A 25,980-nucleotide genomic window follows, 5' to 3' on the forward strand; every position below is an offset into this window, starting at 1 on the left:
CTTCACTGAAGTCTCAACATCCCATGTTGAGACTCAACAGTTCTTCAGTTCTTGCATCATATTATGTGGTTAAAAATGTAATACTGAGAATTCCTAGTTGTTAATCATTTTGAGAGGGGATGAGTATCCTAAATGAGGTCTACAAAACTACGAGGGAATGTGCTCTACATATAGTCGTCACCGAAAAGTCTATATACTACACTTAGATATTACATGTGTCTCTTCTTCTATTGCCAAAATCAGTTTTGTACTTGAGCATAAGGGAAAATTCAGACCTGCCATACATAAGAACTTTAGCTCTTACACAGTTACGGTAGAAGGTAGGCATTATTGCTTGTTACTGTCTTGAAGCTTGACTAACCCTAAGATAAATTGCTCATAACTCTGACTTGTTCAAAATCTGTGTGTTAGGAAATATGATATAAAACTGCACTGTTTAACTCTAGTATGAAGTTTTGTTATGAATAAATTTTTGAGCAACATACTAACAGGGCCAAGAGACAAACCTTACGACAGAGAAACTAGTACAATTTGCCTGCCTACGTGCTTTTTACATACTGCATTGCACAGCAGATTTTGCCATCCTTAAATTCTCCCTTTCTCCTTTGCTGCAGTAGCGTTTTGCCTTAAGCCAGCTCTCCCTTTTTATCTTGCTTGCCTCTTGACCAGCGCACAGGAATTGTCTAGTAACATAGCAGGTGAAAGGGGAAAGGTGTTCAGGTTTTTTGGAGGTGGGAGGGGGAGATGGTGAGAGCTAGTTTAAACTAGAGAAAACCGTGCAAAGAAGCTGTTGTTAAAAGAAGCAAAAGGAGGTAAAGGAAAGCTGTGAAGTTCAGCATAATCAGTAGGGACATCTGACCTGTCTAGTCTGGCTGAGGCTGGAGCAAGAAAGCAGAGTTTTGTGTTAAAGAAAGATTTCTCAGTTTATGAGCTTGTAAATTAACTCTTGGCATGCTTGCAACATAGTTGTAGGCAGAAAAGAAACAGCCTGGTTGAAGGTATATTAACCTGCAGTTCAAAATCTGCTTCTCTCCATTGCATGTCTTTGAGTTCTTGCTACTTACTTGACTGAGGGAAAGCAATGGTTATTCCTGTTGAGGCTGCAGAACTGACTAAGGGAATTTACAAGTAAGAACTGAGTGGAGGAATTGCATTTTCTCTTTGTTTTCATATTTAGTGCAGGAGTGTTTTTCAGGGTCCACAGCTATGGTTCCTACATGTTTTTCTCACCCCTCAAATGATAATAATAACGATGGTATGCATGTAGTAGTAAGAAACCTAAGCAAGGTTGAAGGCTCCTTGTGATAAAGACCATGCAAGGCTAAATGAAAAAGCAGTACATAGTCCTGACCAGGAAGGTAAATTATCTTCTTTCCCAGCTATAATATAAAGAGCCTGCCAGCTCACTTTTTCAGATTCTGGATTACAGTGTGTGTATTCTGCCCAGATTTGGAATATAACTGAATGTCTATAACATTCTTGATTTGGGAGGTACTAGAACACGAAGATGCCATGCCCTGCTATGGTGAATATCTTTAACCTGCTCACAAATGGGATACAGAACAGATTAAATGGAATAAATGATGCAGCAGTAAGTGTAAGAATTGATGTGTGATATTGCCACTTAAAAACCCATTATGAGATTGGAGGGAGGATGCCTGTGTGTGTATTTGAGTTGCTTCAGTTTGCAACTGTGTTACACCACCTTCTTTGCACTTTTCCTTGTGAATAGTCTTAAAGTTGATGGGTGCAGCAACGTTCTCTGAGTTTATTGGGTTAAATGAGGCCTGTGTTTGAGGACGGTTCCACATTCACTTGTATCAGATACCATAACCTCATGCCTTAGTTAGATGTCAGCAGCAGATGGTTATACTGGACTGGGAGGTCCTACCTGCTGTTTCCCCGCACATGCTGTTATGCAATGACCTGTCTTGTTTTATGCAGTAATTCCCAGACTTACTAGTTCTAACAAACATTATGCATGCCAGTGAGTGAATGTGGGATTCATTCTTTCCATGCCTATGGCCTCTTCGTCCGTTTTGCCTTAATGTTTTTGAGATCTTTTGTAATACTGGAAAGTCTCTTAGATTTAGAAACAGTGAATCTGTCTTTAGGCGTTCATGGGCTTTGGCCTTCTTGGAAATGATGTTAATCTTCCGATTTCTTAACTTGTCTTTTCAGTTGCTTTGCAAACCTCTGAAAAGGTAGGCTCAGGCATCGATACAGTAAAACAGATTGCAAAGTATATCTTGTCCTCTCAAACAAAATGTTGGTGTGATGGAGTCACAGGCAGCCAAACCAGTATGTAACCTAACAGCTCTATACTCTTAGCCTTTGAAGAGGGCTTTGAATTAAAGCAACGTTTGAAATGGAAAGGAGCATTTGTTGGCAACTCTTGTTAAAAGCAAAACTGACTCTCCAGCTACAAGAGCTTTCAGAATCATTTGCTGGTTTTGAGGTTTTTGCGCCAGACCATCAGCTGCTTTTTTTTTTTTGGCTGTTACTGATCTTCTAGGTGGCTTTTTTTTCCTAAAATGATTATACATGCGGGAAATGTGATGCCGCAATTCCTCCCCACTCACTTTTGCACAGAGGGGACATGGAGACGTGCATTTTCTAGTTTTCCAGATATTACTATGACAGAATTCTTTTGCTCTTCTCTCAGGAGCATATGTTGATGCTAAAATGGATGCATCACATCCATCTTTTACGTTTTCCTCTCAAACAACTTTTTTTTTTTTCCTTCTGCTGTTGAGTTTTTTCCAGCTTGCATTACTTTGTTTCCTCCTGATTTCTTTGTTTGACTGTTCTTCAAGCCAAGGACGTCCGTGTATCAAAGTTCTCTCTGATACTGGGGAGGATGCATTTGTCCAACAAAGGCTGAATGGTTTGTGATATGGCAAGAGAAGAATGTTCCTAGAAAAATAATGAAGAAGCTGGATTAGCTTCCAGTGTTACAGTTGTAACACTGTCACTTGGCCTTGAAATCCTGGAAAATTCCTCTTCTGTAGCTCTGTGGTTTTGTCAGCCTCTCTTGCTGCGTTGGGAGATTCTGAGATTCTGTGTATACAATTTCATGAGTATGTTTTTGTTTTGCATTACCAGCAAAATGATATATTGACTGTGAATGTAGTCAGAGGTGCTGAGGTACTCCAAGTAACGAAGGGAGGCCAGAATCAAAACTGCAGTCTGGCTGGCAGTGTTTGGAGATAGTACACTCCTGTTCTTCCAGAGTGATGTGTTTATGAGGTGATAACTATCAGAAGTTAGAGCACAACAAGAGAAATTTATTTTTGTAAGAGTTTGTTGTAGATCTGGTCTTCAACCAGCAGCAGGAAACAAACTCTCTACTCTTTAGATGGTTTTGCAGAGCAACCACTGCATTTCTCGGTGCTTTTGGAGTCTTGTATATTCTATGAGTGAACATTCTGCCCAGTTATCTTTCCGACAAGTTTTTTCAAGAAGATGTATTTTATTCTTGAAGTAAAACAAATCTAGCTAATCCTGGTTTTGTGCAGTAACTGCCCCCCACATTGTGCAAAAACTGCCCCCCCTTTTTCTTTTTCTTTCTGTCTGTATTTGAACATGTAATTTTGGCTAAGTACTGTATATCTGTAGAAGGTGGAAAGCGGGTTATGTTGCTTGCCCATATAGCTTCTTTTCATATGTTTCCTGTATTTTAAGCAGAAGACAAAACAAATCAGTCCTGACTACTGACAAATTACAAGGTGTTGAAATGAGTTAGCTTGGCACGTCACGTACTTCTTGGTGTGTTATAGGGTTGCATTACCAAGTGATAAGCAGCACATATATCTGGAATTTGGACTCACCCATTGTTTACATGGTTATTTTTTGTCACTCTTTCTTTGTAATTCCTCTTCTTCATGTCTATATGTGAAAAACACTGATATCCAGCATAATTGATACTCAGTGTAACACCCAGCCAGGTATTAAGGAGAGGAGTTTTGAGGAGGGAGGCTCACAAAATGCAAAGTAGCTTCCAGCACATAAGGATGTGGACTTTTGGGAACAGTCAGGCTTTAGGCTGGAAAACGCTCTTCTTTGTCCCCTCCCTCAGTTCTTCTCTTGGTTTCTTCCTTGTTGGTCATCCCTCTTGCTGTTTGCTACAACAGGAGTTCTCCTTCTGTGCCTGTTTTTTCTCTAAAGCTCATCTAGACTTCTATTTAAATGTGAAATATCAACATATATTATTTATTTTTAGCTTTAAAATTGGTAAAGCCTTCTTCTAAATAAGATGTGGTACCTACTGGTTCTTGCTAAAATGACCATATTAAACACCTGAACTTCAATTCTACCTATCTAATGCATATTAAGGTCTATTTTGCCATAGAGGTTGTGGCCTTTGGGAAGTGAGTATTGAATTTGGTATCTCAAAGTGTTCAGATCGACTGGTTGTGCCTTGGTTTTCACGATGCGTTTATCAAAACTCAACAGGTATTTGAAGTATGTTAGTCTGTTAATGAGGGCAAAAAAAGCAGGTGTGCACTTCTCTCCTCTTTGACATGGCAGAGGTTAGGTCCTTTCCTGTTCCACTCAGTTTCTCTTAGTCTTTATAAGAAAACAAGACAGAGAACTGTTTTCTGGAAAAAGTTTTATTATCAAATTATTCCTATACAGCATTTTTACCTTTGGTAAGATCTATGTATTCACTCACTTGGAATTCAGTTCCACCAAAAAAAGAAAATCAGCAAACACCATCTTTAGTGCAAATTAATGCCTTAGATTATATGGATTTTCTGTCTTTTTTTCCTTTATGCATGTTTTCCTCTCAGAGCGATCTTAGGGTTCATCTTTGAATGTGGGAAAATTGTGCTTGTTACAAAAATAGGTAGCATTTCAATTTCTAGACAAGTGTCAGCTTTACAGTACAGTGGGAGGTAATTTATTAACCTCTAAAATCCTTATTTCTTCATGAAATTCATGAAATTTCTTCACTCCTTCATGGGGCGAACCCATGCTTGATATTGCACAGACAGGACATTAAAGCAGCAGAGGCTGTATCAGGTGGGGAAGAAGCTCTCCAGAAGGAGGAAGACCACCAGTGGTAAGGACTGTTTCAATAATACATGTTCTTATCCCACCAACCTGCAATAGGAGAAGGAAGGGGGGGGGAAGAAAATCAGTTATTTTTTCCTCAAAAAGGAAAAGTAATCATTGGGAACAAATGGTCCATTTTTAAGCAGTCCACCTGTCAGTGGCAGCTAAAGTACGTGTATGAGTGAAAGGGTAGGAAAGGAAAGGACACCTTATATTAAAATACTAAACTAGAAAAATCTACTTACTTCCTGGGTATCTCCTAATCAACAGCTTGCGGACTTCATCATAGACCCATATCAAGATTGCAAATGGTACAGCCACAAACCAATACTGAAACCTGGGAGTGGGAGAAGAGGTTCTCATTCAGAAGCATCTAACCACTCAGCTGAATTTCTGGGGTCTCTGTCTATGCTATTTGATGTCACTAAAAGAGAACCTGGCCTTTTTGCCCCCCCAGTTTAGGCACTCAAACAGTTAGAAATAAGATGATGTGCATGTAAGCCTCCCAATCTTAAGTAGTTACTGAATTAATTTATTCCAGATACTATTCAGAAGGAAATGTTACCTGGTGGTATTACAGTCTCTGAAGATGGCAGAAAAAATGGAACATTTCTGACAGTGATATGCTTAAAATAAAAAATTGCTTGCATAAAATTAAGTAAAATGCTATCTAATCTCACCAAAATATTTAAGATCCTGGAAAAAATATTAAAATGTTTGTTCTACAAAAGTAGGTTTCTGGATCCTCAGTAGTAAATCCAGTAAAAAAAGTAGGGCGCTTTTTTTTTTGTGGCAACTATGAAAATAATGCCCTTTTTGGTCAATAAATTGTCCACCCTGTCCCTCATAATGAATATTCTTAAATGTTTATCCTTGAATTGTGCCGCATGGGCATCCTGCTCCCATTTGTCTGTTTCTGGCAGAATGCTAAGTCCATGTCTGTTTATATGTGAAGGGCAAGGGAAGTACTCTAGCATCAAAACTCACCTCAGCGGTGTGAAGTTCAGGGCTGTAACATGTCCGAGACCATAGGTAAGAATCAGAGCGATTCCTATCTGGGAAAATATACCCACCCAGATGACTTTGTTCCTACAAGAAAACCAAAGAGGAAGGGTTACATGCCTCTGTCCATGCATAAAAACATGCCACAGCATAATGCAAAGGCTGTGCCACTTTCAGAGTTGTGGTTGTGCTCTGGTAGCTAACTTGAATGATCTGCATCAGATGATGAGTACTGCAGGCACAGTAGCATGAGGCAAGTGGTAGACTCTGTAGCACTCTTGCGTTGCATAGGCCTGTGTCTTTCCTGGTAGCATTCCTGACCTACCTAGATTAAAGCAAGCTTTAGGCAGACGTGCAATGTGCATTAGTCATGTCTTCTACTTGCACTGTGAATGTGCACGTTGTTACTCGAACGTACATGTAAGAAGGAAATCTACATAGATGTACGCTCTGTACCTGCAGATAAAGAAAGCAAAACTATTTGCTTTCCTATCAGAAATACTTTGGCTAAATGCCAGTGTGGCCTCCGTCCTGATAGATATTTTTAACTCCCTGGCTTCCATGGGATTGAAGGGTGCAGAGTGTTTTGCAGAGGGCAGCCAGCACCATCTTAGGGAGTTTGACCAGCTGGTATCACCTCTTCTCAGAGGCTGAAGTTATCTTGGAGAAATCCAAATGTGCTATCTATTGATAACTACATAAAGAATTTAAGAAAACAAGCTGGAGACGAAACTCCCTTTTTTTGTAGTAAACAATTTAATGAATGGAAAGTTAGTTTTAAGCTGATACATTTTCAGAGTAACCACTAACTGTCTTTCTTTAAAGAAAACCCCTATCATGAAGTAGGAAAGGGGGGGGGGGGGTGTAAGAAAATGTTTGTCTGAGATTTGCGATTGCTTGAAGTCAGATTTAGTCTTTGTTCAAAGACTGAATGTGAGTGGGCTAAATCACTGAGCTAACCTTCTTGTAAAATTAGCAGTAGGCTACCTTATCCTTTTCATGTGTCAGGTAAAGAATCTTGCAAAACTTACCTGAAAAGGCCCTGCTGGAAAATGGAATTTCTTCGTGTTTTCCTGATGATCAAATCAGCAACTTGCTGAATTGTGATGCTGACAAAAAAGGCAGTATAGCCAGTCCACTGTAGGTACATCCTCTGGTATTTAGTCTGCAAAGCGAAGGAAAAATCAAATAGTGTTATATCAGACACTCATACCTTGTGCAAGTGACTGCAAACCTTGATAATAGGATTTCAGTTACTAAGGTGTAAATGCAGAGTTATTCCAGATTTAGATACAAAATGATCAGATTTTGGCCAGTTGTTCTAGTCCGCTAGTTACTGTGGATGAGTCATGAGACTGAAGCACGAGCTTGGTATAAGGAGGTATTTATATTGATTTATTAATGGTTTCTGTGTCTTGTGACTTCTGCAGAATGAGTGAGGGGGGGAGTGAAGAGTGAAAGGGGGAGGGAGAGTCTGCAAAGTATTTTACAGTAGTGCTGTTCAGAAGCAGGGCTGAGAGATTATGATGGGTCTAAACATAAAGTCCAGAGAAGAAGGTGCATCTCCAGAGGCTTTGAATCAGAAGAAGGCAAATTGTAGAAGAATGAATGAAAGAATGGAGTCTGAATGAAAGAGCTAGGTGGCAGGAAGCTCTAAAGAGTCTATCCTGAGGGACCATTAGATGAAAACTAACTATTTTTGCATTTAAATCTCTCTCTCTTTCCCTAATCCTTTATTTCGGAGGAGAGTATAGAATTTTTAAGAAACTATTGGGCAAGAGACAGTGCAAGGATGTTTCAGTGCTGCTTTACCCATTCCTGTCCATATGAATCCTCAAAGTCATTAATGGCATTGTTTTCCCAGTTGACTCGCACACCAAGCAACGTGGAAGGGAGGAAACCTTGTTCAGCATACACGGTAAAATAGGTTACAAAGGCTCCCACTGACTGCATGATACCTGCAAAATCAAAGAGGGAGAAATGAGGAAGAAGCAAAATTTAGGAGCGCTGGGGAATGTGCTGGATATCACTGTTGATCTATCTCCTATGGCATGAAACTTGCCGTGAGTCTAAAGGTAGGTTTAGAGCTCTTAGTGCTCTAAGGTTCTTGACCTCTGCAGGTTAAAAACCTGCTGTATTGCTGAATAATGAGTAACAGAAGGGAGTTAGTTGAGTTTGCCTGGGAAGGCAGAGGAAGGAGTTGAGTTTCAGCTCCCCATTTTCTAAAAAATTAATCAACTTGACTCTGTCTGGGTTTGCCGATACAAGATAGTGTTTTGGAGAACAGGCCAACCTACCAATCTGCAGATAGGAGTATACAGCAAGCTGCTCATTCACCAGCCTGTCTTTCCTTTTGTTACGAGGTCTCCTGTTCATAATATCGCTTTCAGCTTTTTCGTAGGCTAATGCAACAGAGGGGATCTACAAGAGAAATAAACCATCAGAGCCTTGGTGGCAACATTTGTCTGCTTCTGAGATGCTTATCAGAGAAGTTTCAGTTCTTAAGAGGTTCTGTTGACATACCCTGCATTTTCAGTATACACAGAGTAAATGAAAGAAGGATCCGTGTTAGCATTCTCTTGACGCGTATAAAGGATTTGAGGGAAGTCTGAAACTGTTTCATAGGTCTGATGATCATAGGACAATACAAAGGGCTGGAGGATACTGAAAACATCAAAGGGTCTTTCAGATCCCTTGGACTGGGCTCTAATGAAATGTCTGGTATTCATCCCCTGTAGTAACTGCGGCAATCTGTATGATCTCTTGATTGAAACACACTGTTATTTTGCACACTGCTGAGTTTTGCTTGTCAGCATGGATCAGAAGTCTTTTCTTTCTGCTCCCCCTCTGCAGGTTTTTTTTCTACTCTTCTTTCTCTATATCTGGCTGCTTTTAATCTCGTCCTCTACTCTTTCACTAGCTTGTTATTCAGCTGCAGGGTAAGGCAACTAAATCTTCAGTGTTCTGCATGTCCCTTTGCACCCAGCCCCTCTCACTTGTCATGATATTTCAGCAGAAAATAATTTAAAAGACCCTAACTTACAATGTCTGTGCCCAGGTCAATGAATAGGATGGTGATAGTGCCAATGGGCATTGGAATGCTGGCAATAATGTAGATGAGAAAGGGACAGAGCTCGGCGATATTCTTAGTCAGGGTGTAGGCAATTGTTTTCTTTAGGTTGTCAAAGATCAGGCGGCCTGGAGGAAGAGGAGACACTTCTGTAAAAGCTAATTGTCAACAGTGTTTTCCAGAAAAAAAATCAATTTTTAACTAAATGAAGTGCAAACATTTACTGCTTATGTCTACTTTCCTCATACGTTTCCTCATGCATTTTGTTTTGTTTGTTTTTTTAAAACTACTAACCTACCTTCCCTTAGAGCCTTCTGACAATTCAAGTGAAAATAAAAAATGTCTTTCAATGAGAAAGATTGAGGAAAAGGTCCTGTTCCACAATACACTGTAGTTTTAATGGAAACACCAAGCTCTTTACAGTGAAAGAAGAGTGGAATGTGTGTTACTGTCATAGGTGGAGCACGGTGAAGGTGATGTGTGAGCAAGTAATAGAGTGAAAATATAGAGAAAACAATTAGTATCTTTGTGAGGCTCAGAACTGCATAGGAATGAGATAGGAAGTGCTTTTGTCTGGAGCTTGAACAGGCAGCAATAACAGACCGATGCTATGTGTGAGAGAAGGGGATGATTTCCTTATTGTCTGTTTGTCATGCGTCTATAAATGGAGTTAATTCCCAGTTTTTCCAAATATCAAAATCACATTTCCAAATCCAGAAAGAAAAAAGAGGGAGTGAGCACAGGAGGGAAGGATCAGGAGGACCCACCAGTGCTGTGTGGCTGTCAGCAGCTTGCAGCTAAGAAAATGGATAGCAATGTTGTTTTTACCTTCCTCCACTCCTGTGACAATAGAAGCAAAGTTATCGTCCAGCAGTACCATATCAGCTGCATTTTTAGCTGCGTCAGAACCAGCAATACCCATAGCAATTCCAATATCTGCTTTTTTAAGAGCAGGGGAGTCATTGACTCCATCTCCAGTCACGGCAACAACTGCTCCCTGGAACACACAAAAGGATCCCGATGTGGGTTTTTTGAGGAGATGGTGCTATCTTCCCCTAGGGACAGTCTGTTCTTGGCACACTCCCTGTCTTTAAATCTCTAGAAGAAAGATGCTGATATGAAGTTCTGAATCCTCTTTGTACCCACATAAAACATAGCCAGTGATCAGAAAGACACTAGATAGGATTAATACAGCAATCTCAGACTTTTGTGTGTTAGATGTCTGTATCTGAGTTTGTCATCTAGACTCCCTTCATAGTAGAGAGAAGCAGGAAATTCAGGGATATGATTTACTACATCCTAAAGAGTAGACATCTAAATTAGATGCACTTAAAATGCAATTAATCTGATCATTTCTTTCTGTAGAATATAAGGGGACTTAAAAATCTAGACATCTGTCTATATGTATATGGTCTATCCCTGTCTGAGCAGGCCCAGGCTCATCAGTGGGAGATTCATTTGACACAACATGTTCTGTCTTTGTCTTTTTTGTGAAGTGCTTATAGAATCAGGCAGTTTTCATCTTAATTGTAAATTATGTAACTATTCAGTTAGAGACTATTCTCATCCTATCCCAACAACTTCTGGTCATTGCTAGTCTATGCTAGAATTGCACTCGTAATCCAAAAGATGGAAAACTCTGGTTATTCAATTCATCTTCTTTGTTATCTTCCAATGAAACCATCTACTGCAGCTAAAGGTCCTGTTCTAGTAGATGCGAAAGTTCATGGCTTGATAGCAATACAGAGTGTTTCAAGTGGGAAAAAGCCTGACAAACTGATTAATACAAATACTGAATGTCCTGTCCCTGTGGGGATTTAGCACAGCGTCACTACCTATAAATAATGCCATGTACAGAAGGGCTTATAAGCTCTAAGTACTAAACATAGCATGTAGACTGGCTGGCTTGAGTTGAGGGCAGGAGGGTGTTCCTTTTCGTCCTTTAAAGAACTAGATCTAGTAGGAGCGTGGGTGTCTAAGCAGTGCAAAACACATTTACCCCCTGTCTGCCAAAGGCCATTCAAAAAGAAAAAAGATTAAACTGAAAGGTTTGTTTTTTTTTTTAAATTTTTTTTTTTTTACTCTCCTGAAAGCAGTTCAGGCTTAAATCCGAAGAGCTGATAATGCTGATTGGAAAGCTTAGCTCTGGCATAATTACAAAAATAAAATAATGTCTTGTGCCGTGTCTCCTTCGCTGCAAAGTTCAGGCACAGGAGCAGTGTGGCTTTCAATTTGGAAATTGAAAGCATCTATTTGGAAGATGTCATATCTGAGGGGAGAATCTTCCAATGACAATTTTTAAAATCCTGCTTTCTCTGGGTAGTTTTACAGTCTTTGAAAGTAACATAGATAAGACTTGGTCCTACATAAATCATGCTATGACATTTTGCAGGATTCATACCTTATTTCACTTCTAAACATTCCTGTGGGCAGGAATTGCATAGGTCTAAATGGTCACAAGAGATAAGATGAGAGGATGTGGTAACATGTTGCTTTTATCTGGGTTTAAAGAATTCCTGAGGGAAGGCTCCTTTCCTGTACAGTCTCTGCCTAGGAGGCTTTATGTGCAGCACAGCAGCAGCTTCTCAGAATTATATGCAAAACACAGACCCTCGGTACAGCTCCAAGCCAGTCAAGCTTAGGAAAAGCTCATGTTGTCAATAGGAGTTCAGAGTCTGTAACAAGAATTTGAGTAGCTTGGATTCTGTCCAGACAGTGTTTGTGGCAATCTGTTAGATAATGTTCTTGCATAGTGAAAAGAGTACAAGCAGAGCTTAGAGAGCATTGGAAATTGGCTTCCACCCTCTCACCTCGGGGACGATATCTGTGGAAAGCTACTGCCCCATGAATACCCTATAGCCATATCTGTGTATAACCTTTTAGACGTCTTACTCACCTGCCTTTGGCAGCCTTCAACTATAATCAGTTTCTGTTGGGGCGATGTCCGAGCAAAGACTATCTCTGAGTGGTTACACAAGATTTCATCCAGCTGCTGCAAGCTCATATCCTTCAGCTCCATCCCATTAACTACTGCTGCTGTAGCTTCTCTGTAAGAGCCATGGGAAAGCTGGGTAAATTTTCAAATTAAAAGGCTTAGATAAAAATAGTGCACTCATAGAATGTATGAGGCTTGATAGTAAGGAAAGCAGCAAATTGAGTTAATTTCAGAAGCATTAGTTGTTAATCAGCAGGTGTTGAATGAAAGCCACTGTAGAAATCCAGAGTGAATTACAGTTACCTAGATACAGAGGGGAGTAATTGAAGCTTCCTTCTAAGCAGACATAACAGCAGAAAATGCATTTTAAAGAGGGCTCTGAGTGGGAGGGTGGGACAGTGGAGGAGGAAGACATCTTGTCTGTAAAGAGCTTTTCTCTTTCTCTTATGATGTTATTTTTTTCACATTTAATGGGTGAAAGAGGAATTTGGACTGATGGTCCTTAGGTCATGTGATTCTGAATTTTGCTTTTCATATGTGTGTTTTTGTCAAATGGGCAGTGACAGCAAAGTCCAACGTGATCTGCAAAGTATAATTTGCTAGTTTGGTTTTGTGGGGTTTTTTTGTTTTGTTTTTGGTTTTGTTTTTTTTTTTCAAGGGCCAGTGAAGATGAGAGCCACTGACCTAGACACCTAGTTATTTAGGTAGAGATGACACGTTGGATGGATACAATGGCTGGGAATGTATCAAGAAATAGAAAAGCAAAAAGCAGTCGTGATGTAGAAATAGGCTGTAAAAGCATTATGGAGGGGGAAGGCATAGCTTTCAGAAAATGAACCCACAGGTATCCCCTATACTCTGTTTGCTCCTACCGTCTATTGACTTGCTCAACAGGAATGTTGAGGCGCTTAGCAATATCTTCCACAGTCTCACTGGTGGCTGAAATGATGCCTACACTCTTGGCAATGGCCTTAGCCGTGATGGGATGATCACCAGTGACCATGATAACCTGAGGAATGGACAAGCACTCGGCGTGAGTGACAAATGTATATGCAATGGCTGGAGTGAGATAAGGTGAAAATATCTACTGTTGTAGGCCAGGAAGCAGTTTAGAATCTGAACTTGGAAAGCTGCGCTATGTACGTAACAATGACAGATTATGTCAATAGTATGACTATTACTTAATTGGCTCTGTATTGACATTTGGTCTCTACCTCTTGTTATTGGTGCTATTTTATCAGGGCTGTAAAGGAAGAACTTGTCACAGGCAGCAAGGTTAAAATTATGCAGAATAAAGAAGCCTTTTATATAAGAATTTATATTAGGTATACTCAAAGGTGAGAGTTCATTAGAATGTTGCATCTTAAAATGGATCCTTGTGACTGAGGTGTCCTGACAGATAAGACAGTTTTTTCTTGGTTTTCTTGAAGAAGAGTTGCCAGCTGCCAGATCTGTCTACGGACTACAGAAAATTTCACCAGGGTTGGGACTTGGGATTCATCTCATCTGAGATCAGTAATTCCAAATGCTGATTTTCCTTTCTTTAGCTAGATTGCCTCTAGAGCTGAAAGTTTATTTGAGGGTCCCCTGGGAGTGAAATGAGGAGAATTACTGCTTCAGGTTCAACTTAAACAGTTTTGAGATTAGTGATTCCTATGCATAAAAGTTCTTAACAGGTGTAGCCCTGTGTCCTAATGCCTTCTCAAGAGTTGTTTCTGTTACCTTAAGCTGTCTACAAGCAAGTAATTCTAGCTGGCATGGTTTCTGTATTCTAGAAATGGATCTGATGAGACAGTATCTGAGCTTTTCCAAATTTGGATTTCCAGTTTTGGGGTTCTGTGCACTTCCTATAGTCTGATTCCCACGTAAATTAAACTGTTTTGCCTTTCAGGGCCTTCAAGTAGTTTCTTTAAGTTACAATTATAGAATGGTATTAACGAACGTTTGGATTTTTGGTAGTTGTTGCTAGAAAGATATTAATGACAACATGGTGGAAGATCTTAAAAGTTATATTATCATGACTCTTTCTGTAGAATCTCTGTATTTTACTTTGTAAAATCCCTACCTTGATCCCAGCACTGCGGCATTTTGAGACAGCATCTGGCACTGTGGAACGAGGTGGGTCAATCATAGATAACAGCCCAACAAAGCACAGGTTGGAGGTTGGGAAGTTCATGGAATCTGTGTCAAAAGGGTAGGTGTCTGGAAACTCGTTTTCAGGCAGGTATAAATGACAGAAACCTGAAAAGAAACTTAAGTTGATGTAACGTACAGGAAATAGTGGGAGAAAGAGGAGAGCTTGCTACATAGCGTCAGGCTTTGCTCTTGTCCATGGAACTCCAGTGCATTTAACCATTAGCTTTTCATGGAGGATTTTTTAACCTGCCATTCTAACCTTCACATCAAAGTTTATACGGAGTCAGTGTTTCATGTGGCAAAGCTAGTGATACTGCCAGCAAGGAAGAGTGTTTTCCTTTGTGGATTACTTAGGGGGTTTTTTGGCTGTGCAGTGTGGCAGATCAACATCAGTATAGAGCAGTAAGGGCATCCCTGCCACAGAGAGCTTACAACACGTCAGTGTGGTTTTAACACTCTGCTTGGGAGGCTGAACACTTTCCTTTTCTCCCTCCACTGCAAGAGGAATGAAGTCCAGACACACTGGATTGTACCGAGATTTAAAACCCCATTTTACACCGCAGTTCTCTGATAGTCTCTCTGCTTGGACTCACCCAGCACTCTCTCTCCCATGCCCCCCAGCTCCATGTATGCTGTTTGGAAAGCTTCTGCCTTTTCACTGTCCAGTGGTTCTTCTTTGCCGTTGATCATGATGGTGCTACATCTCTCTAAAATCCTCTCTGGGGCACCTTTCATCACCAGCAGAAAGCGTTTGTCGTCGGGATCATCAGTCTCGTGAATGGAAAGCTGTGTGCCACAAATACGAAATGATTTGAAAGAGCATACGTGACCCTCATTTGTTCCTGGTTTTGATCACTTTGCATGGAGGCAATGTTTCTTCTTTTCCATGAGGATATCATACATTCCATCAAATGGAATGAACTACATTTATTATAGCTTAGATTTCCTCTGTCACTGAATTACCCTGTTAAGACTTCAAGGTCACAAATAGTTGCATTAGACCTGGTGATAGAAACGGTTTAAGTTGGAAACACTCTGGCGTAATTTCCACAAATGAAACACACCTGGAATTTGTTGGTAGAGTTGAAAGGAATTTCAGCCACTTTCTTGTTCCGTGCTCTAATATTCATGACGTCGCCCAAAATGACTTCTGCAAATTTTAGCAGAGCTGTTTCAGAGGCATCCCCTACCACAACTCTCTGTATGCACAAAAGAAGAAACAGTTTATAGCACATATACTTCTGCACTTCCATCAGGAGAGCTTGCATGTTTCTATAACATGTATGCTTAAGCAGCAATGAATCTATGTTGCTACATCCAGCTTGTCCTGGAAAATTATTACAGTAAAAATTTGGGACATCTGTTTTGCACTTGCTGCTAGAACTAAGCTACAGTAAAGAGATTAAATTAGTGCTTGATTCTGCAAAAGCGCAAGATTTGTGATCACTTTCAGGTTTGTGTGGAAGCTTTATAATGCAGTTCTAGGGTAGCAGCAGGCATGCATGGGTGAGCTAACTGACAGACAACATCAAGTGACTTTGAGGAAGGCATTGATGGAGTAAACAGTAGAAACCGGGGATTTGTTCTGGCACTCTAGTCACCAGAATTTACTATCTTCAGCAGTCATGTGTAAAGATATTAATTAAGGCATCTTTACCTTTTCTATCTTGCTATATTAAATTAATAGTGTGGTAATTACTGGTGTAGAAATTCTTGCTACCTGAATTGTCTTTTTCCTTATATGGACAGTTGCTCTTGGCTTTGTGGGTTTTTTTCCCTGTCTTACACTTTTTGCTAATGTATAGCAGGAATGCTACTATAAATAGTAACTTAGGTCGCCGTGGTAAAATGAAGGAGATCACTAAAGCCAAAGAGAACAACTTATGTGTGGTGTTCTTTCAGAGGAAGAGAAATAAGCTGATATGAAGTAGGCAGTACCTTCATTATTGGGAGATTCTCCTGTCCTGGTCTGAATTCTGCCCGGTTGCAGAGAGTTAGAATTTTTGATAATGCTGTCCACGACGGAGAACTTTGATCAAAAGGCTGGGCTGAGAGGAAGCAAAATAAATATTGCATCCCTTAGCATATTATGTGATGGAAGTAGAAGCTTAAGTTTGAAACAACAGGACTGAATTATTTGCAGAAGAAAATTGCTCTTTTGAGAGGTTCTGTTACAGAAAAACAGTTTCACACAAACAGTTATATCTGTCAGTTAGCAGTTCTAGCAAAGTTGCTTAGATGATATTTTTCTGTTTATTTCCCTACTAAGTTTACTGTCGGCAAAAGGATCTGGATTAGAACCTCCTCCAGACTTACTTTCTGTGAGTGGGAATCAAATATTAATTATTTTTTTCACTTCTCTACATGGCTAAGAAGGGACTTTCCTGTTGCACACGACACTTCTATGTGGAAGGAAAACATGTCTATTTTAGCTATCAAAAGATATTCCCATTAACATTGGTTTGACAGACGGTAGGTGTGAACCACCACAGGTTTGATCCAAGTGGTTGTCCCTTCCCAGATCCCCCATCGCTATATTTACTTGTTTGATCTTCACTGGTGTCAGCTGAGTAGATCTGATTATCAAACCAGAGGTGAGCAACAGTCATCCTGTTTTGTGTGAGGGTCCCTGTCTTGTCTGAACAGATGATGGAGGTAGAACCGAGTGTTTCTACAGCTTCCAAGTTCTTCACCAAACAGTTCTTCTTTGCCATCCGCTTGGCTGTCAGAGACAGGCTGACCTGGCAGAAGTAAAGAAGTTCAGCTTACTATTGGTGAGATACAGTTACAGAATGATGCAATGAGTTTACGTGCTTCTGCCGGGGGTTTTGTGTTTATGTTTTTTAGGAAGAGAACATTTTAAAAAATTTTTAAAATTATCTTTCAAGTAAAAATCTTTTGACTTGAAAGATAAATTTGAAATTTATCTTTGAAGTGTATCTTTGACTGCAGTGCACTTTTTTTCTTTTTTTAATAGCATTATTAAGGTCAGAGGTTGGGCTGTAACTAGCACAAGTACATTTGCTGCTGAGAGGAGACTGCTTTCCTGCTGATAGCAGTAGGCATGTCATACCAGTTAAGAGGCTGTTTTAGATGGGGCGGAGCTCCTAATCACCAACTTAATGAATCCTGAAATGATTCTCTTCATTATTGTGGTACTGCTGGTTGTTCATTGTTGGTGTACTTCAGGGCTAACAGTGCTTAGCAGGTGTGCTGCTTCCCAGCCAGCGATTTTAGTGATGCTTTATATGTGTTAGTAAGTGGCATTTTCACGTGACTTTTAGGGTACAATATCCTCATTTCCAAATAGGAACAGGTTGTGGGGAAATGAGTCACATCATTGTACTGGTTAGCAATTGAGTGAGAAGGGTACTTTAAGAACCTTATTTCAAACTGGGTTATTGTGCTGAAGCTTTTAAGATTTATGGCTTAGTTATGCCAGAATTCCCAAATGAAATGTTTGTCCCTTCAGTTTAGTGGAAAAAACCACCCCTATTTCAAACTCAACTCAGCCAAGTCACTTAATAGATAATCTGTTCTTTGCTGGTTCCTGTTGCACTGTAACGAACTTAGGAGTGACAAATTGTGGTGATGACTGAAGAACTACAGTGGCAACCAGTGAATTCAAACATAGACTCACCGTTACTGTGGCTAGCAGTCCCTCTGGCACATTTGCCACAATGATGCCAATGAGAAAGATGATTGAGTCCAGAATCTTGTATCGCATAGAAACAGATATAATGAAGAAGAGAACACCGATGGAAATGGCCACTCCTGCCACCAGGTAGACGAAATGTTCTATCTCGATAGCAATGGGTGTTTTCTCATTTCCTACTCCCGATGCGAGAGAGGCAATCCGCCCGATGACAGTGCGATCCCCAGTGTTGATTACAATGCCAGTAGCAGTGCCTGCAAAGAAATAAAAGACTGTCAGCTCCAGGAGAGACTAATCCCGTCTTCTGTACCCAGTGCTGATTGACAGAGACCCTTCTCAGCCTTAACGTGACTGAGAGTTCACCCCAGAATTACATTCTTCCCCTTAGAAATCTTAACGGCTCTGTCGGTGAAGAGGAAGACAGACATAAGCTACTTTCATTAATTAGAGTCTTTTTTTATTGCATTGCAGTAGGAATGTAGTGTTATCCTGGGCACAGTACGGTCTCGTAGCAGATAGTCTGTTAGGTATAACACGCATACCTTTTAGCCCTGAGAATAGGAACAACACCTTTATGTGTGCAGAGCCCTTACACAGAAGCATCCACAAGTACTTTGAGGCATCTGCAACTTGACATTCCTAAAGATAGTGATGGAAAGACCACAAGGAAACGGCAATAAATTGATTGTTGCACCCATAGCCAGGCTAGGTGTTAAAACAAATGTCTCACTGGTTGATACTAAGTATGACCAGCCCAGTGCTTAAGGCTTTATTTTGGTGTGCTTGGGACAACAGTATCTTGTGAGCAACTAAGCCTTTCTGGAATTCCATGAAGCAGAATTGTTTAAAATAAGTTAGCAGTATTATGTAGCAACCTGTACAGGTGCCATTTCTGGAGACCCTTCTCTCTGTCTGTACACACCTTCCACACAGGTAGTGGAGTAGAATGCAATGTTCTTGGTCTCCAAGGGGTTCTCATGGGTGAAGTCACAGGAACGAGACTGTGGTTCTGATTCCCCTGTGAGTGAAGAATTGTCCACCTTTAATGAAATGGAGACATGTCCATATTAAAGTTAGTAATATGCAGTTATGTCTAGCCCAGAACATAAGGCAGCAGCACATTTACTAATAGGCGACAGGGTGGTAACCTCTCGGTGCCTTTTCTCTTAGAGAATTGCCCTTGTCACTGAGAGAATCTGTTTCTGTGGGAATTCAGTTCAGTCAGTGTTGTGTGTCTGTCAGTGGGATTTTCAGTAGCAGCCTGAAAGAAAACATGGTTTGAAGATCTGCCTCCAGGTCTGTGGAAACTCTTAATACTGTATTGGTATTTCTGCCCCTGTCCTGGCAAAGAGCATTGCTAGAATATGGTATGGACCTAATGGCTTCTTTTAATGTTCAGGGAGTGGAGATGTTAGTCCTAGATGAGCTGAGCATCACAGTATAGCTTCTGCACTTTATGATTTAATTAGATTATGTCTAATTAAAGCTGTAATAACTCATATTGGGTGCACAGAAATTTTATACATTTAATAAAAGTCTCTAAACCATGTTCTTTTTTCCCCCATGCTCTGCAAAGTACTGTTTACCTTACAACCCTGAGCAAAGATCAGACGAATGTCCGCTGGGATCCTATCGCCACCCTTTATTTCCACGATGTCTCCAACCACCAGCTGGCCTGCTGGCAGTTCCTTCTTTTCTGCATCTCTGATGACAAGAGCTTGCTGAAAGACCAAAGTGGGACAAAAATTAGCATTGTGCCATCCTCTAAACCTCCTACCAAGAGGTAAGTTCAGGTTGGGCTTATTGTGCTTTTTGTCATTTCGAGGTGTGTTATTAGAATGAACTTTCATCTCAAATGAAATGCCTTGGTTATTCTCACCTGTGGAATCATTTTACTGAAGCTGGCCATGATGTTTGTGCTTTTAGCTTCTTGATAGTAAGCGAAGATGCCAGTGAGGATGACAACCAGTGCCAGGACTACTCCAAGGTAGAGCTAATCAATAAAAGACATAATCCAGTTAATTTAAGACAAGTGTTCAGCAATTCCTCTGCTAGAATGAACCGTAGTTCTGTATTGTTTCAGGAGACTCTTAAAATGTGAGGTATTGGTCAGGTTAAAAGACAGTTTAAGAAAAGAACTTTCAAGTTTTGCCCTGCTAATGATCAAGTAAAGCTTTTTGAGTATGAAAAGGGCTTTTAATAGCAATTTTCCCATCTCTCTAAAAGTCTTTTCTAAACTAAACCTGACACAAACCCGTACAAATTATATTCCTAGCAGAGTGTAACTCATAAGGGAACCAGAGTCAAAGACTTCGGACTCCTTTGTGGACTTCAGTATTGCTCTTGTGAGTACTCAAGTATTACAATTATGGGTAGTGGTTATAAAACCTTTGAATAGGCACTCTTAGACAGAAGTGGTATGTCAGGTATTTGGGCATTTATCAGAAATATTTGGTAGCAGAGGGAGAGTCCTGAAAGAATAAAAGGCCTCCTTGTAGTTACTGAATAACTGTTAAGTAGTATTCAGATTACTTAGATTGTCAAAGGGTCAAATACTCACTTTGTGGTTATTGAAATACTTACATTGTCAAAGGGTGATTCAGCTCCCTGAGCAAGCTGAATGCCAAACGAAATCCAGGAGAAGACAGCTCCTATCCATAAGAGGATGGAAAACCCTCCCACCATCTGCTTGAGGAACTTAACAATTTCAGGAGTGGCTTTGGGAGGAGTGAGTGAGTTGGGACCATCCCGAGCCAAAATCTCTGCTGCTCTTGCACTAGAGAGACCCTGCAAAAGTAAATGACATCTTTAAAATGAAGTCACAGAAACAGATTTCTGTCTCAACTCAGAACAAAATTTGCATGCTGTTTTTTCCTTAAACATTGTTTGTGTCACAGATCAGCTGCACTAACCTGCATCTTCAATTTCCAAACTTTCACATTTCAGGTTGGCTACTATTAGTTATCTGCTATGGAGAAACAGATATTTCTTTACTGGAGCATTGAATCTGGGGCTGTGTCCATTAGGAGTTTTCATTCTGTCGGTTATCTGTCAAGTATACCTGTACTAAGTGTTTGGAAAGCTGGGAAAAACAGACATCGATTCTTTTCCTGCCGTTTCTGCATTTCCACCAAGATGTTTGTAGTTCATGGGTTCCTTGAAATTCCTGTCTGTACTCTGGCCACGTTGCAGTGCTTTGATATTTGAATGTTAGGTGTCAAAGGGACTCAGGTGTATAGTTTCTCAAATCTAGTGTTTCCTTCAAGATAAAATCATTTCCAGTGCACTCTCTTGCTTTAGATTGTTACAGACACTGCCAGTGAAAAATGAATTGTAGTGTAACTGAAATATCAGATAAAAACTTCAGAAAAGCTGAGGTCCTGGTGCAAACTTTGAGGTCACGTTTTGTGCAGGGATTTGGTTTCAAAACCGTAGGTCAGACTTCTTCAGACTTGAGAGAAACTCCAGACTAAGTCCAGGTCAGTGCTGCATGTTGACTTGCTGATTTAGGCTTTATTGGGAGTTAGTGCATCATACTCGTGCATCCACACATACATCTATGCATGAGTCTGTTGATCTGAATGTTTTTCTACTGCTTCTAGGAAGCTTTGCCTAAGTCAGAGGCAAAGTAAGGCAACGATTCAGGCAGTTTCTTAATGCTGCCCTATGGACTTACTTTATTGATGCTTGTACCGTACTTTTCCTCCAGTTCTGAAGTGCTGAGTTTGTGGTCATCCTGGATTCCAAAAGAAAGAGAAAATAATAGTGAGCAGAATGTCAGACTGTTGCCATTTTTATTTCAGGATTTGGAGAATGTTCAGACAGCCTGGATCTGGGACCATGGATCCAGTTCCTAGTACAACATCCCACTTTCATGAACTGACAATATGCAATTTTCATATTGATAAGCAAAATATCTTCCACTGGAAGATGGTATTTTCTTTTTATTTTGAGAGTACTTTCGTAAATAGCTCCCTCCTCCAGCAAATCTGTCACAAGAACAGAATGGCGTTTTCATGTTAATACTCCTTGCCACAAATGTCTGTGCTTCTTTTAGATAAATAGTTCCTCTTTACATGCTACAGGACTCGAGCATTCAGTACCATAGGCAATATGTTGGTAGAAGAAAGGATGTGGTGTCAGAATATGTCAGACAACAATCTTTGCACTTGATTGACAAGGTAGGATATGTGAAATTATTCGCCACAGTCTTGTGGAAAAAAGCAGCAGGTTCTAACCACAGTTAAAAAGGGTGTGGGAGAGGGAAATCTCAAAGCTCTTCTCCTTTCCTTGCAGTGACACCTCTGTGGTATCATTGACCTAATTATATCTTGTGCCAAACTGAGATTTAGAAGCCAAGAATTTGAGAGATCTCACAATTGTTTTCACGGAATGATTCACTGGTACTTGGATGAGTCAATTAACTTGTCTGTGCTTTGGTTTCTCTTTAGAAACATGAGAGTAATGTTACATCCCTTGGTGGCAAATATAAGGTACACCGAGAATTATTTAGCTGGTACTGGGTAGATCTTGGAAACGTGATGGGTAAACTGATGGCCTGTTTTGGAGTTTCCTTACCTTTGAAATACCATCTAGCCCATAAATAGCCTCTCCTTTGAATTGTTCTCAAAGCAATTCAGAAAAGAGGTCAGTATAATTACCTTCATTTTTCAGATTGAGAAACTGAAACGTACAGAGAGGAAGCAACTTTTCCAAGATCAGCCAGCAGGTCAGTAGCAAGCCAGAAGTAAAATACAGGTTTCTTGAGCTTAGTGCAGTGTCCTTGAAGAACAGTGCAGTTAGTTTGGGGAAAAAAACCTGTGCTTAAAGCTGAGGCATGCTTTTAGATGTACTAGAAATCTCTAGAGCAAAATGTTGTGCTTCTACCTTTCCCGCTGTTTCCTGGCTGACTGTACAAGTGGCAGTTCAGAGGAAATACTGGTTGCAGTTACTCCATCTGGCTAATAACTCCTCTTAGGTGAGATCATGTTCTGTACCATTGGTGGCTTAATTAAGCCAGAATCATTCTCTCATTGCAGGTATTAATCCTGCACAACTTTTTTCTGGCACACTTGAGGAGCATGAGGAAGCAAATCCTTCCCTGTGTTAGGATTTTCAGAGCAGCAGGTGTTCTGTTAAAATGATAGTGCATTGGCATTTCACTCCCCTTCACCGGACTTCATTCAGACAGCGGGTAGAGGCTGTCCTGCCAGGTGTAATGGGAGCTTAGCAACACTCACCAATTCCAGTTCTTTCTTGAGGTCTTCTGACTTCTTTTTTCTCTTGTTGCCTTTCAAGTCTTTGTACTTCTCCCCTTCATCTCCAATATCTGTTTTTTCAAGATCTTTTGTCCCATAGATCTCAACTGAGTAAACATCGGACTTCTTCTGTAAAAGAAATAAGGTTTTGGCAATGTTGTGAACATCTGCTGGGACTTGAAGGAAGCAGTAAAAAATACCACAAACAAGTCAAACTCTGACAAATCTACTTGTTTTAAGACAAGCTACAGATTGCTACTGTCTCTTTCTCCTGGCAACTTAGAGCGCTGGTTCCCATCTTATCCTGAGATCTCTCCAGCGTGCATTACAGTAATCATGGTCAGGTCTTAAGCAGATGTAAATTATAGTGATTCCTTTAGAGATGTGCAACACTTTTAGTAGTTTATGGTCTAACACAAAGTGTGAGAATTCTGCCCAGGATCTCAGCGTTGCTAGTGAAAACCAGTAAGTCCTTTATAAGCTCCAAGAAGAGATCAGTGTAAAAGCAAAAGATTTTTAAAAGGAAAGGGGAGGGGAAAAATATTTGTTGAGAACTTGCCTGTTCCTGGAGCTTTTTAGATACATGACTTCAAGATTTACTTTTCTTTTTTAACTAAAATTGATATTTACACATTTACACTTGATCATGTAGCGAGAAATTGAGGCAAACACCATACTGGTAGCCAAGGAGAAGCAAGGCTTTCTTTTCACATAGAGTTCAGAACCTACAGGGAAGAGTTAGCAAACTCTTCACTCATTTTTGCTGATCTAGTGTCAGGTACAGGAAACTGTTAACCCTAGGGAAGCTGCTAAACCTCTGACAATGTTTTGCTTTTATTGATAACTTGGGGGTTGTGCTGTTTCCTAACTTTAAGTTAATACTGTATTCTGAAGGGCAAACTTCCTGTGTTGCTAATTTACCAGCTTCTCTAATCATAACATTCCAGATCCTAATTATCTTGTAACCTACGTGCCATGCCTTGGAAGAACTATTGGTTGACCCCATTTCGGAGGCTTCCTTACAGATTAACCATGAGAGCTTCGTGAGAGTCATACTGGATCTTATCTGATAGCGTGCTTTACTAGTGGGACAGATGAGCTTGGGCTGCTGTTGTCTGTCTAATGAGTACATATATACTCTGCAGGGCATTTGTCAATGTTTGGACTCCTGCAGAGGTAATATTTCAGATGAGTTGAGAGTAGACATCTTAATTACATACAGACTAAACCAGAGAGCTCAAGTAATGGAAACAACAAGAAAAAGAAAAAAGGATTGGGACATCTTATTGCTTAATACTATTCTGAACGCAAAAGTGGCATCTTATCCTCAGGTGCCCTTTCATTAGAGGAAAGTTGAAGTCTTGACGTTGTACCTTGAGGAAGGGAAAAGCTAAGATCTGGTGAGTAGTTTGGAGAGTTAAAAGTCTGAAATCCTTTTCCTAAAGCACTTGAAGTTGCTTAGTGATACATATCCCAGATAAAGGATGTCTGTTACAAGAAGTTCTATTTTTGCTACCTTGCCGAAGGTTCACAATCTGGTTTATCTATTGGGATTTTTCCTTCACCTTCCTCCTCATCCTCCTCCTCCTCTCTTTAACTATCCCACCCAAAAATGTGTTCAGCTTTTCAAATCCCTATAAAGTAGAGACACTGGGAGAGAAAGAAAACAGCTATCTATTGTGAGAACTTAGCAGGTGGAGGAGAATAATAAAGAAAATTAATGAAGTTAGTAAAATCTATTGATCGCTTCTATGCATGATCTATGTTTAACTTTTAACCTGTGAATTCTGATAAAATCTCAGATTTTGGCATTTGTAAAAGGAATAGTGTTCATGAAACAGTTGATTATGAAACTAGCCAGTCCTAGAATTTTTCCCTCTCCAGTCTGACTGCTTTACTTTTTAGGATTAGAGGTGCATACCCGTCTACAGTGAAAATTTTAGTCATTACACTGGATGCCCAACAGTGTCTAGTATTAGTTCCATGTTTCACTTAGCTTGCATTTGTAATATACATATGTATATTAAAACTTAAATTAATGCTTGTTCTTAAGAAGAAACACATATGCAGTAGCAGCAATTCCGTGAACAGTGTACTTACCTTTACCATCTTGGTGAGTTTATTCCTTTCCTGATGGAGTGAAACAGCCAAGCTAAAGTCTCTGGATGAAAAGCAAAAGCCCAACTGGAGAATGAAGTGGCTCTGAGCAGGTTTGGCTATTGGAGTGTAAAAGCTCACAGAGGTTGTAGTTCCCTCTCAGCTGGCAAGCAGATGTTAGCTGGAATCCTGCTTGCACTTTGGCATCCTTCAGGCAGGACGAGTTCGTTGTCCAAAGCCTGTGGAGAAAGAGCACTGTTTGCTACTGCTTTATAAATCAGCATCTTGTGCTGCCACTCCACCCCTCCCCTTCCAGGTCCAGCCCATCTTCTGTTTCACCTGTAGTAGGTGGAAAAATACCACAGTAATGGGCATGTGGGTTTCAGGTCAGATAGTTTCTAATTATTCCTTTGTAGTGTTTGCTCACAACTAGGGAACAGGTGTATTATTCATCTTGCTAGAAGCAAAGAGTTTCCATCGGAGACTTTCCAGCACTGGACTCCCCTTATGATTTCCAGCTGTCATGGCAACGTACGGTGGGGTAAAGGAAGTCTGTGCACATTTTGTCTTGCTTGTTTGCATGATGTTCCGTTTCCCTGCCCTGTTTAAGTACTAATAGGGACTTAGTGGAGTGGTGCTCCTTCAAGCCTCTTAGCTTAGAATTCACTTTTAATTCTTCCATTGCATTTGTTGTGGTTTTAACCTTCATGCTTAGCTGAAAAAAGCACTTCCCAGTACATTTTCAGCAAGAGCACTTACCTGAACAGCT

The 25,980-nt window shown here is 40.2% G+C and overlaps 2 protein-coding genes across 2 annotated transcripts in view; one reads left to right on the plus strand and one right to left on the minus strand.

The window, feature by feature from the left end:
* SCN3B (sodium voltage-gated channel beta subunit 3) overlaps positions 1 to 25,980 on the plus strand; it is a 64,656-nt gene that overhangs the window by 357 nt on the left and 38,319 nt on the right. The window contains exon 3 of the mRNA XM_072884363.1: positions 19,433 to 19,639. The gene's annotated coding sequence lies outside the window, so the exon portion shown is untranslated. The remainder of the gene's footprint in view (positions 1 to 19,432; positions 19,640 to 25,980) is intronic.
* On the minus strand, positions 4,996 to 24,120 carry ATP12A (ATPase H+/K+ transporting non-gastric alpha2 subunit). The gene is made up of 23 exons (XM_072884848.1): positions 24,036 to 24,120; positions 23,097 to 23,290; positions 21,533 to 21,592; positions 20,440 to 20,643; positions 19,736 to 19,849; positions 19,443 to 19,577; positions 18,779 to 18,896; positions 17,842 to 18,110; positions 16,744 to 16,942; positions 16,140 to 16,249; positions 15,266 to 15,400; positions 14,795 to 14,987; positions 14,131 to 14,306; positions 12,938 to 13,074; positions 12,027 to 12,177; positions 9,959 to 10,127; positions 9,104 to 9,258; positions 8,358 to 8,481; positions 7,873 to 8,018; positions 7,092 to 7,225; positions 6,046 to 6,147; positions 5,304 to 5,395; positions 4,996 to 5,106 (listed from the first exon to the last, which is right to left on the minus strand). Exons 1-23 carry the CDS (start codon positions 24,118 to 24,120, stop codon positions 5,078 to 5,080), a joined length of 3,231 nt encoding a protein of 1,076 aa, XP_072740949.1. The 3' UTR covers positions 4,996 to 5,077.

The sequence above is a fragment of the Ciconia boyciana genome, chromosome 20 (assembly GCF_034638445.1).
Source record: "Ciconia boyciana chromosome 20, ASM3463844v1, whole genome shotgun sequence".
In the NCBI taxonomy this organism is placed as follows: domain Eukaryota; kingdom Metazoa; phylum Chordata; class Aves; order Ciconiiformes; family Ciconiidae; genus Ciconia; species Ciconia boyciana.

Coding starts and splice junctions, on each gene's coding strand:
- ATP12A (XM_072884848.1), bottom strand. CDS start 24,120: ATGGGGTCAACCAATAGTTCTTCCAAGGCATGGCACGTAGGTTACAAG. Junction 14,307..14,794: donor CATGGGAGAGAGAGTGCTGG/GTGAGTCCAAGC, acceptor GTTTCTTTTCAG/GTTTCTGTCATTTATACCTG. Junction 7,226..7,872: donor ATTCATATGGACAGGAATGG/GTAAAGCAGCAC, acceptor TTCGCTTTGCAG/ACTAAATACCAGAGGATGTA.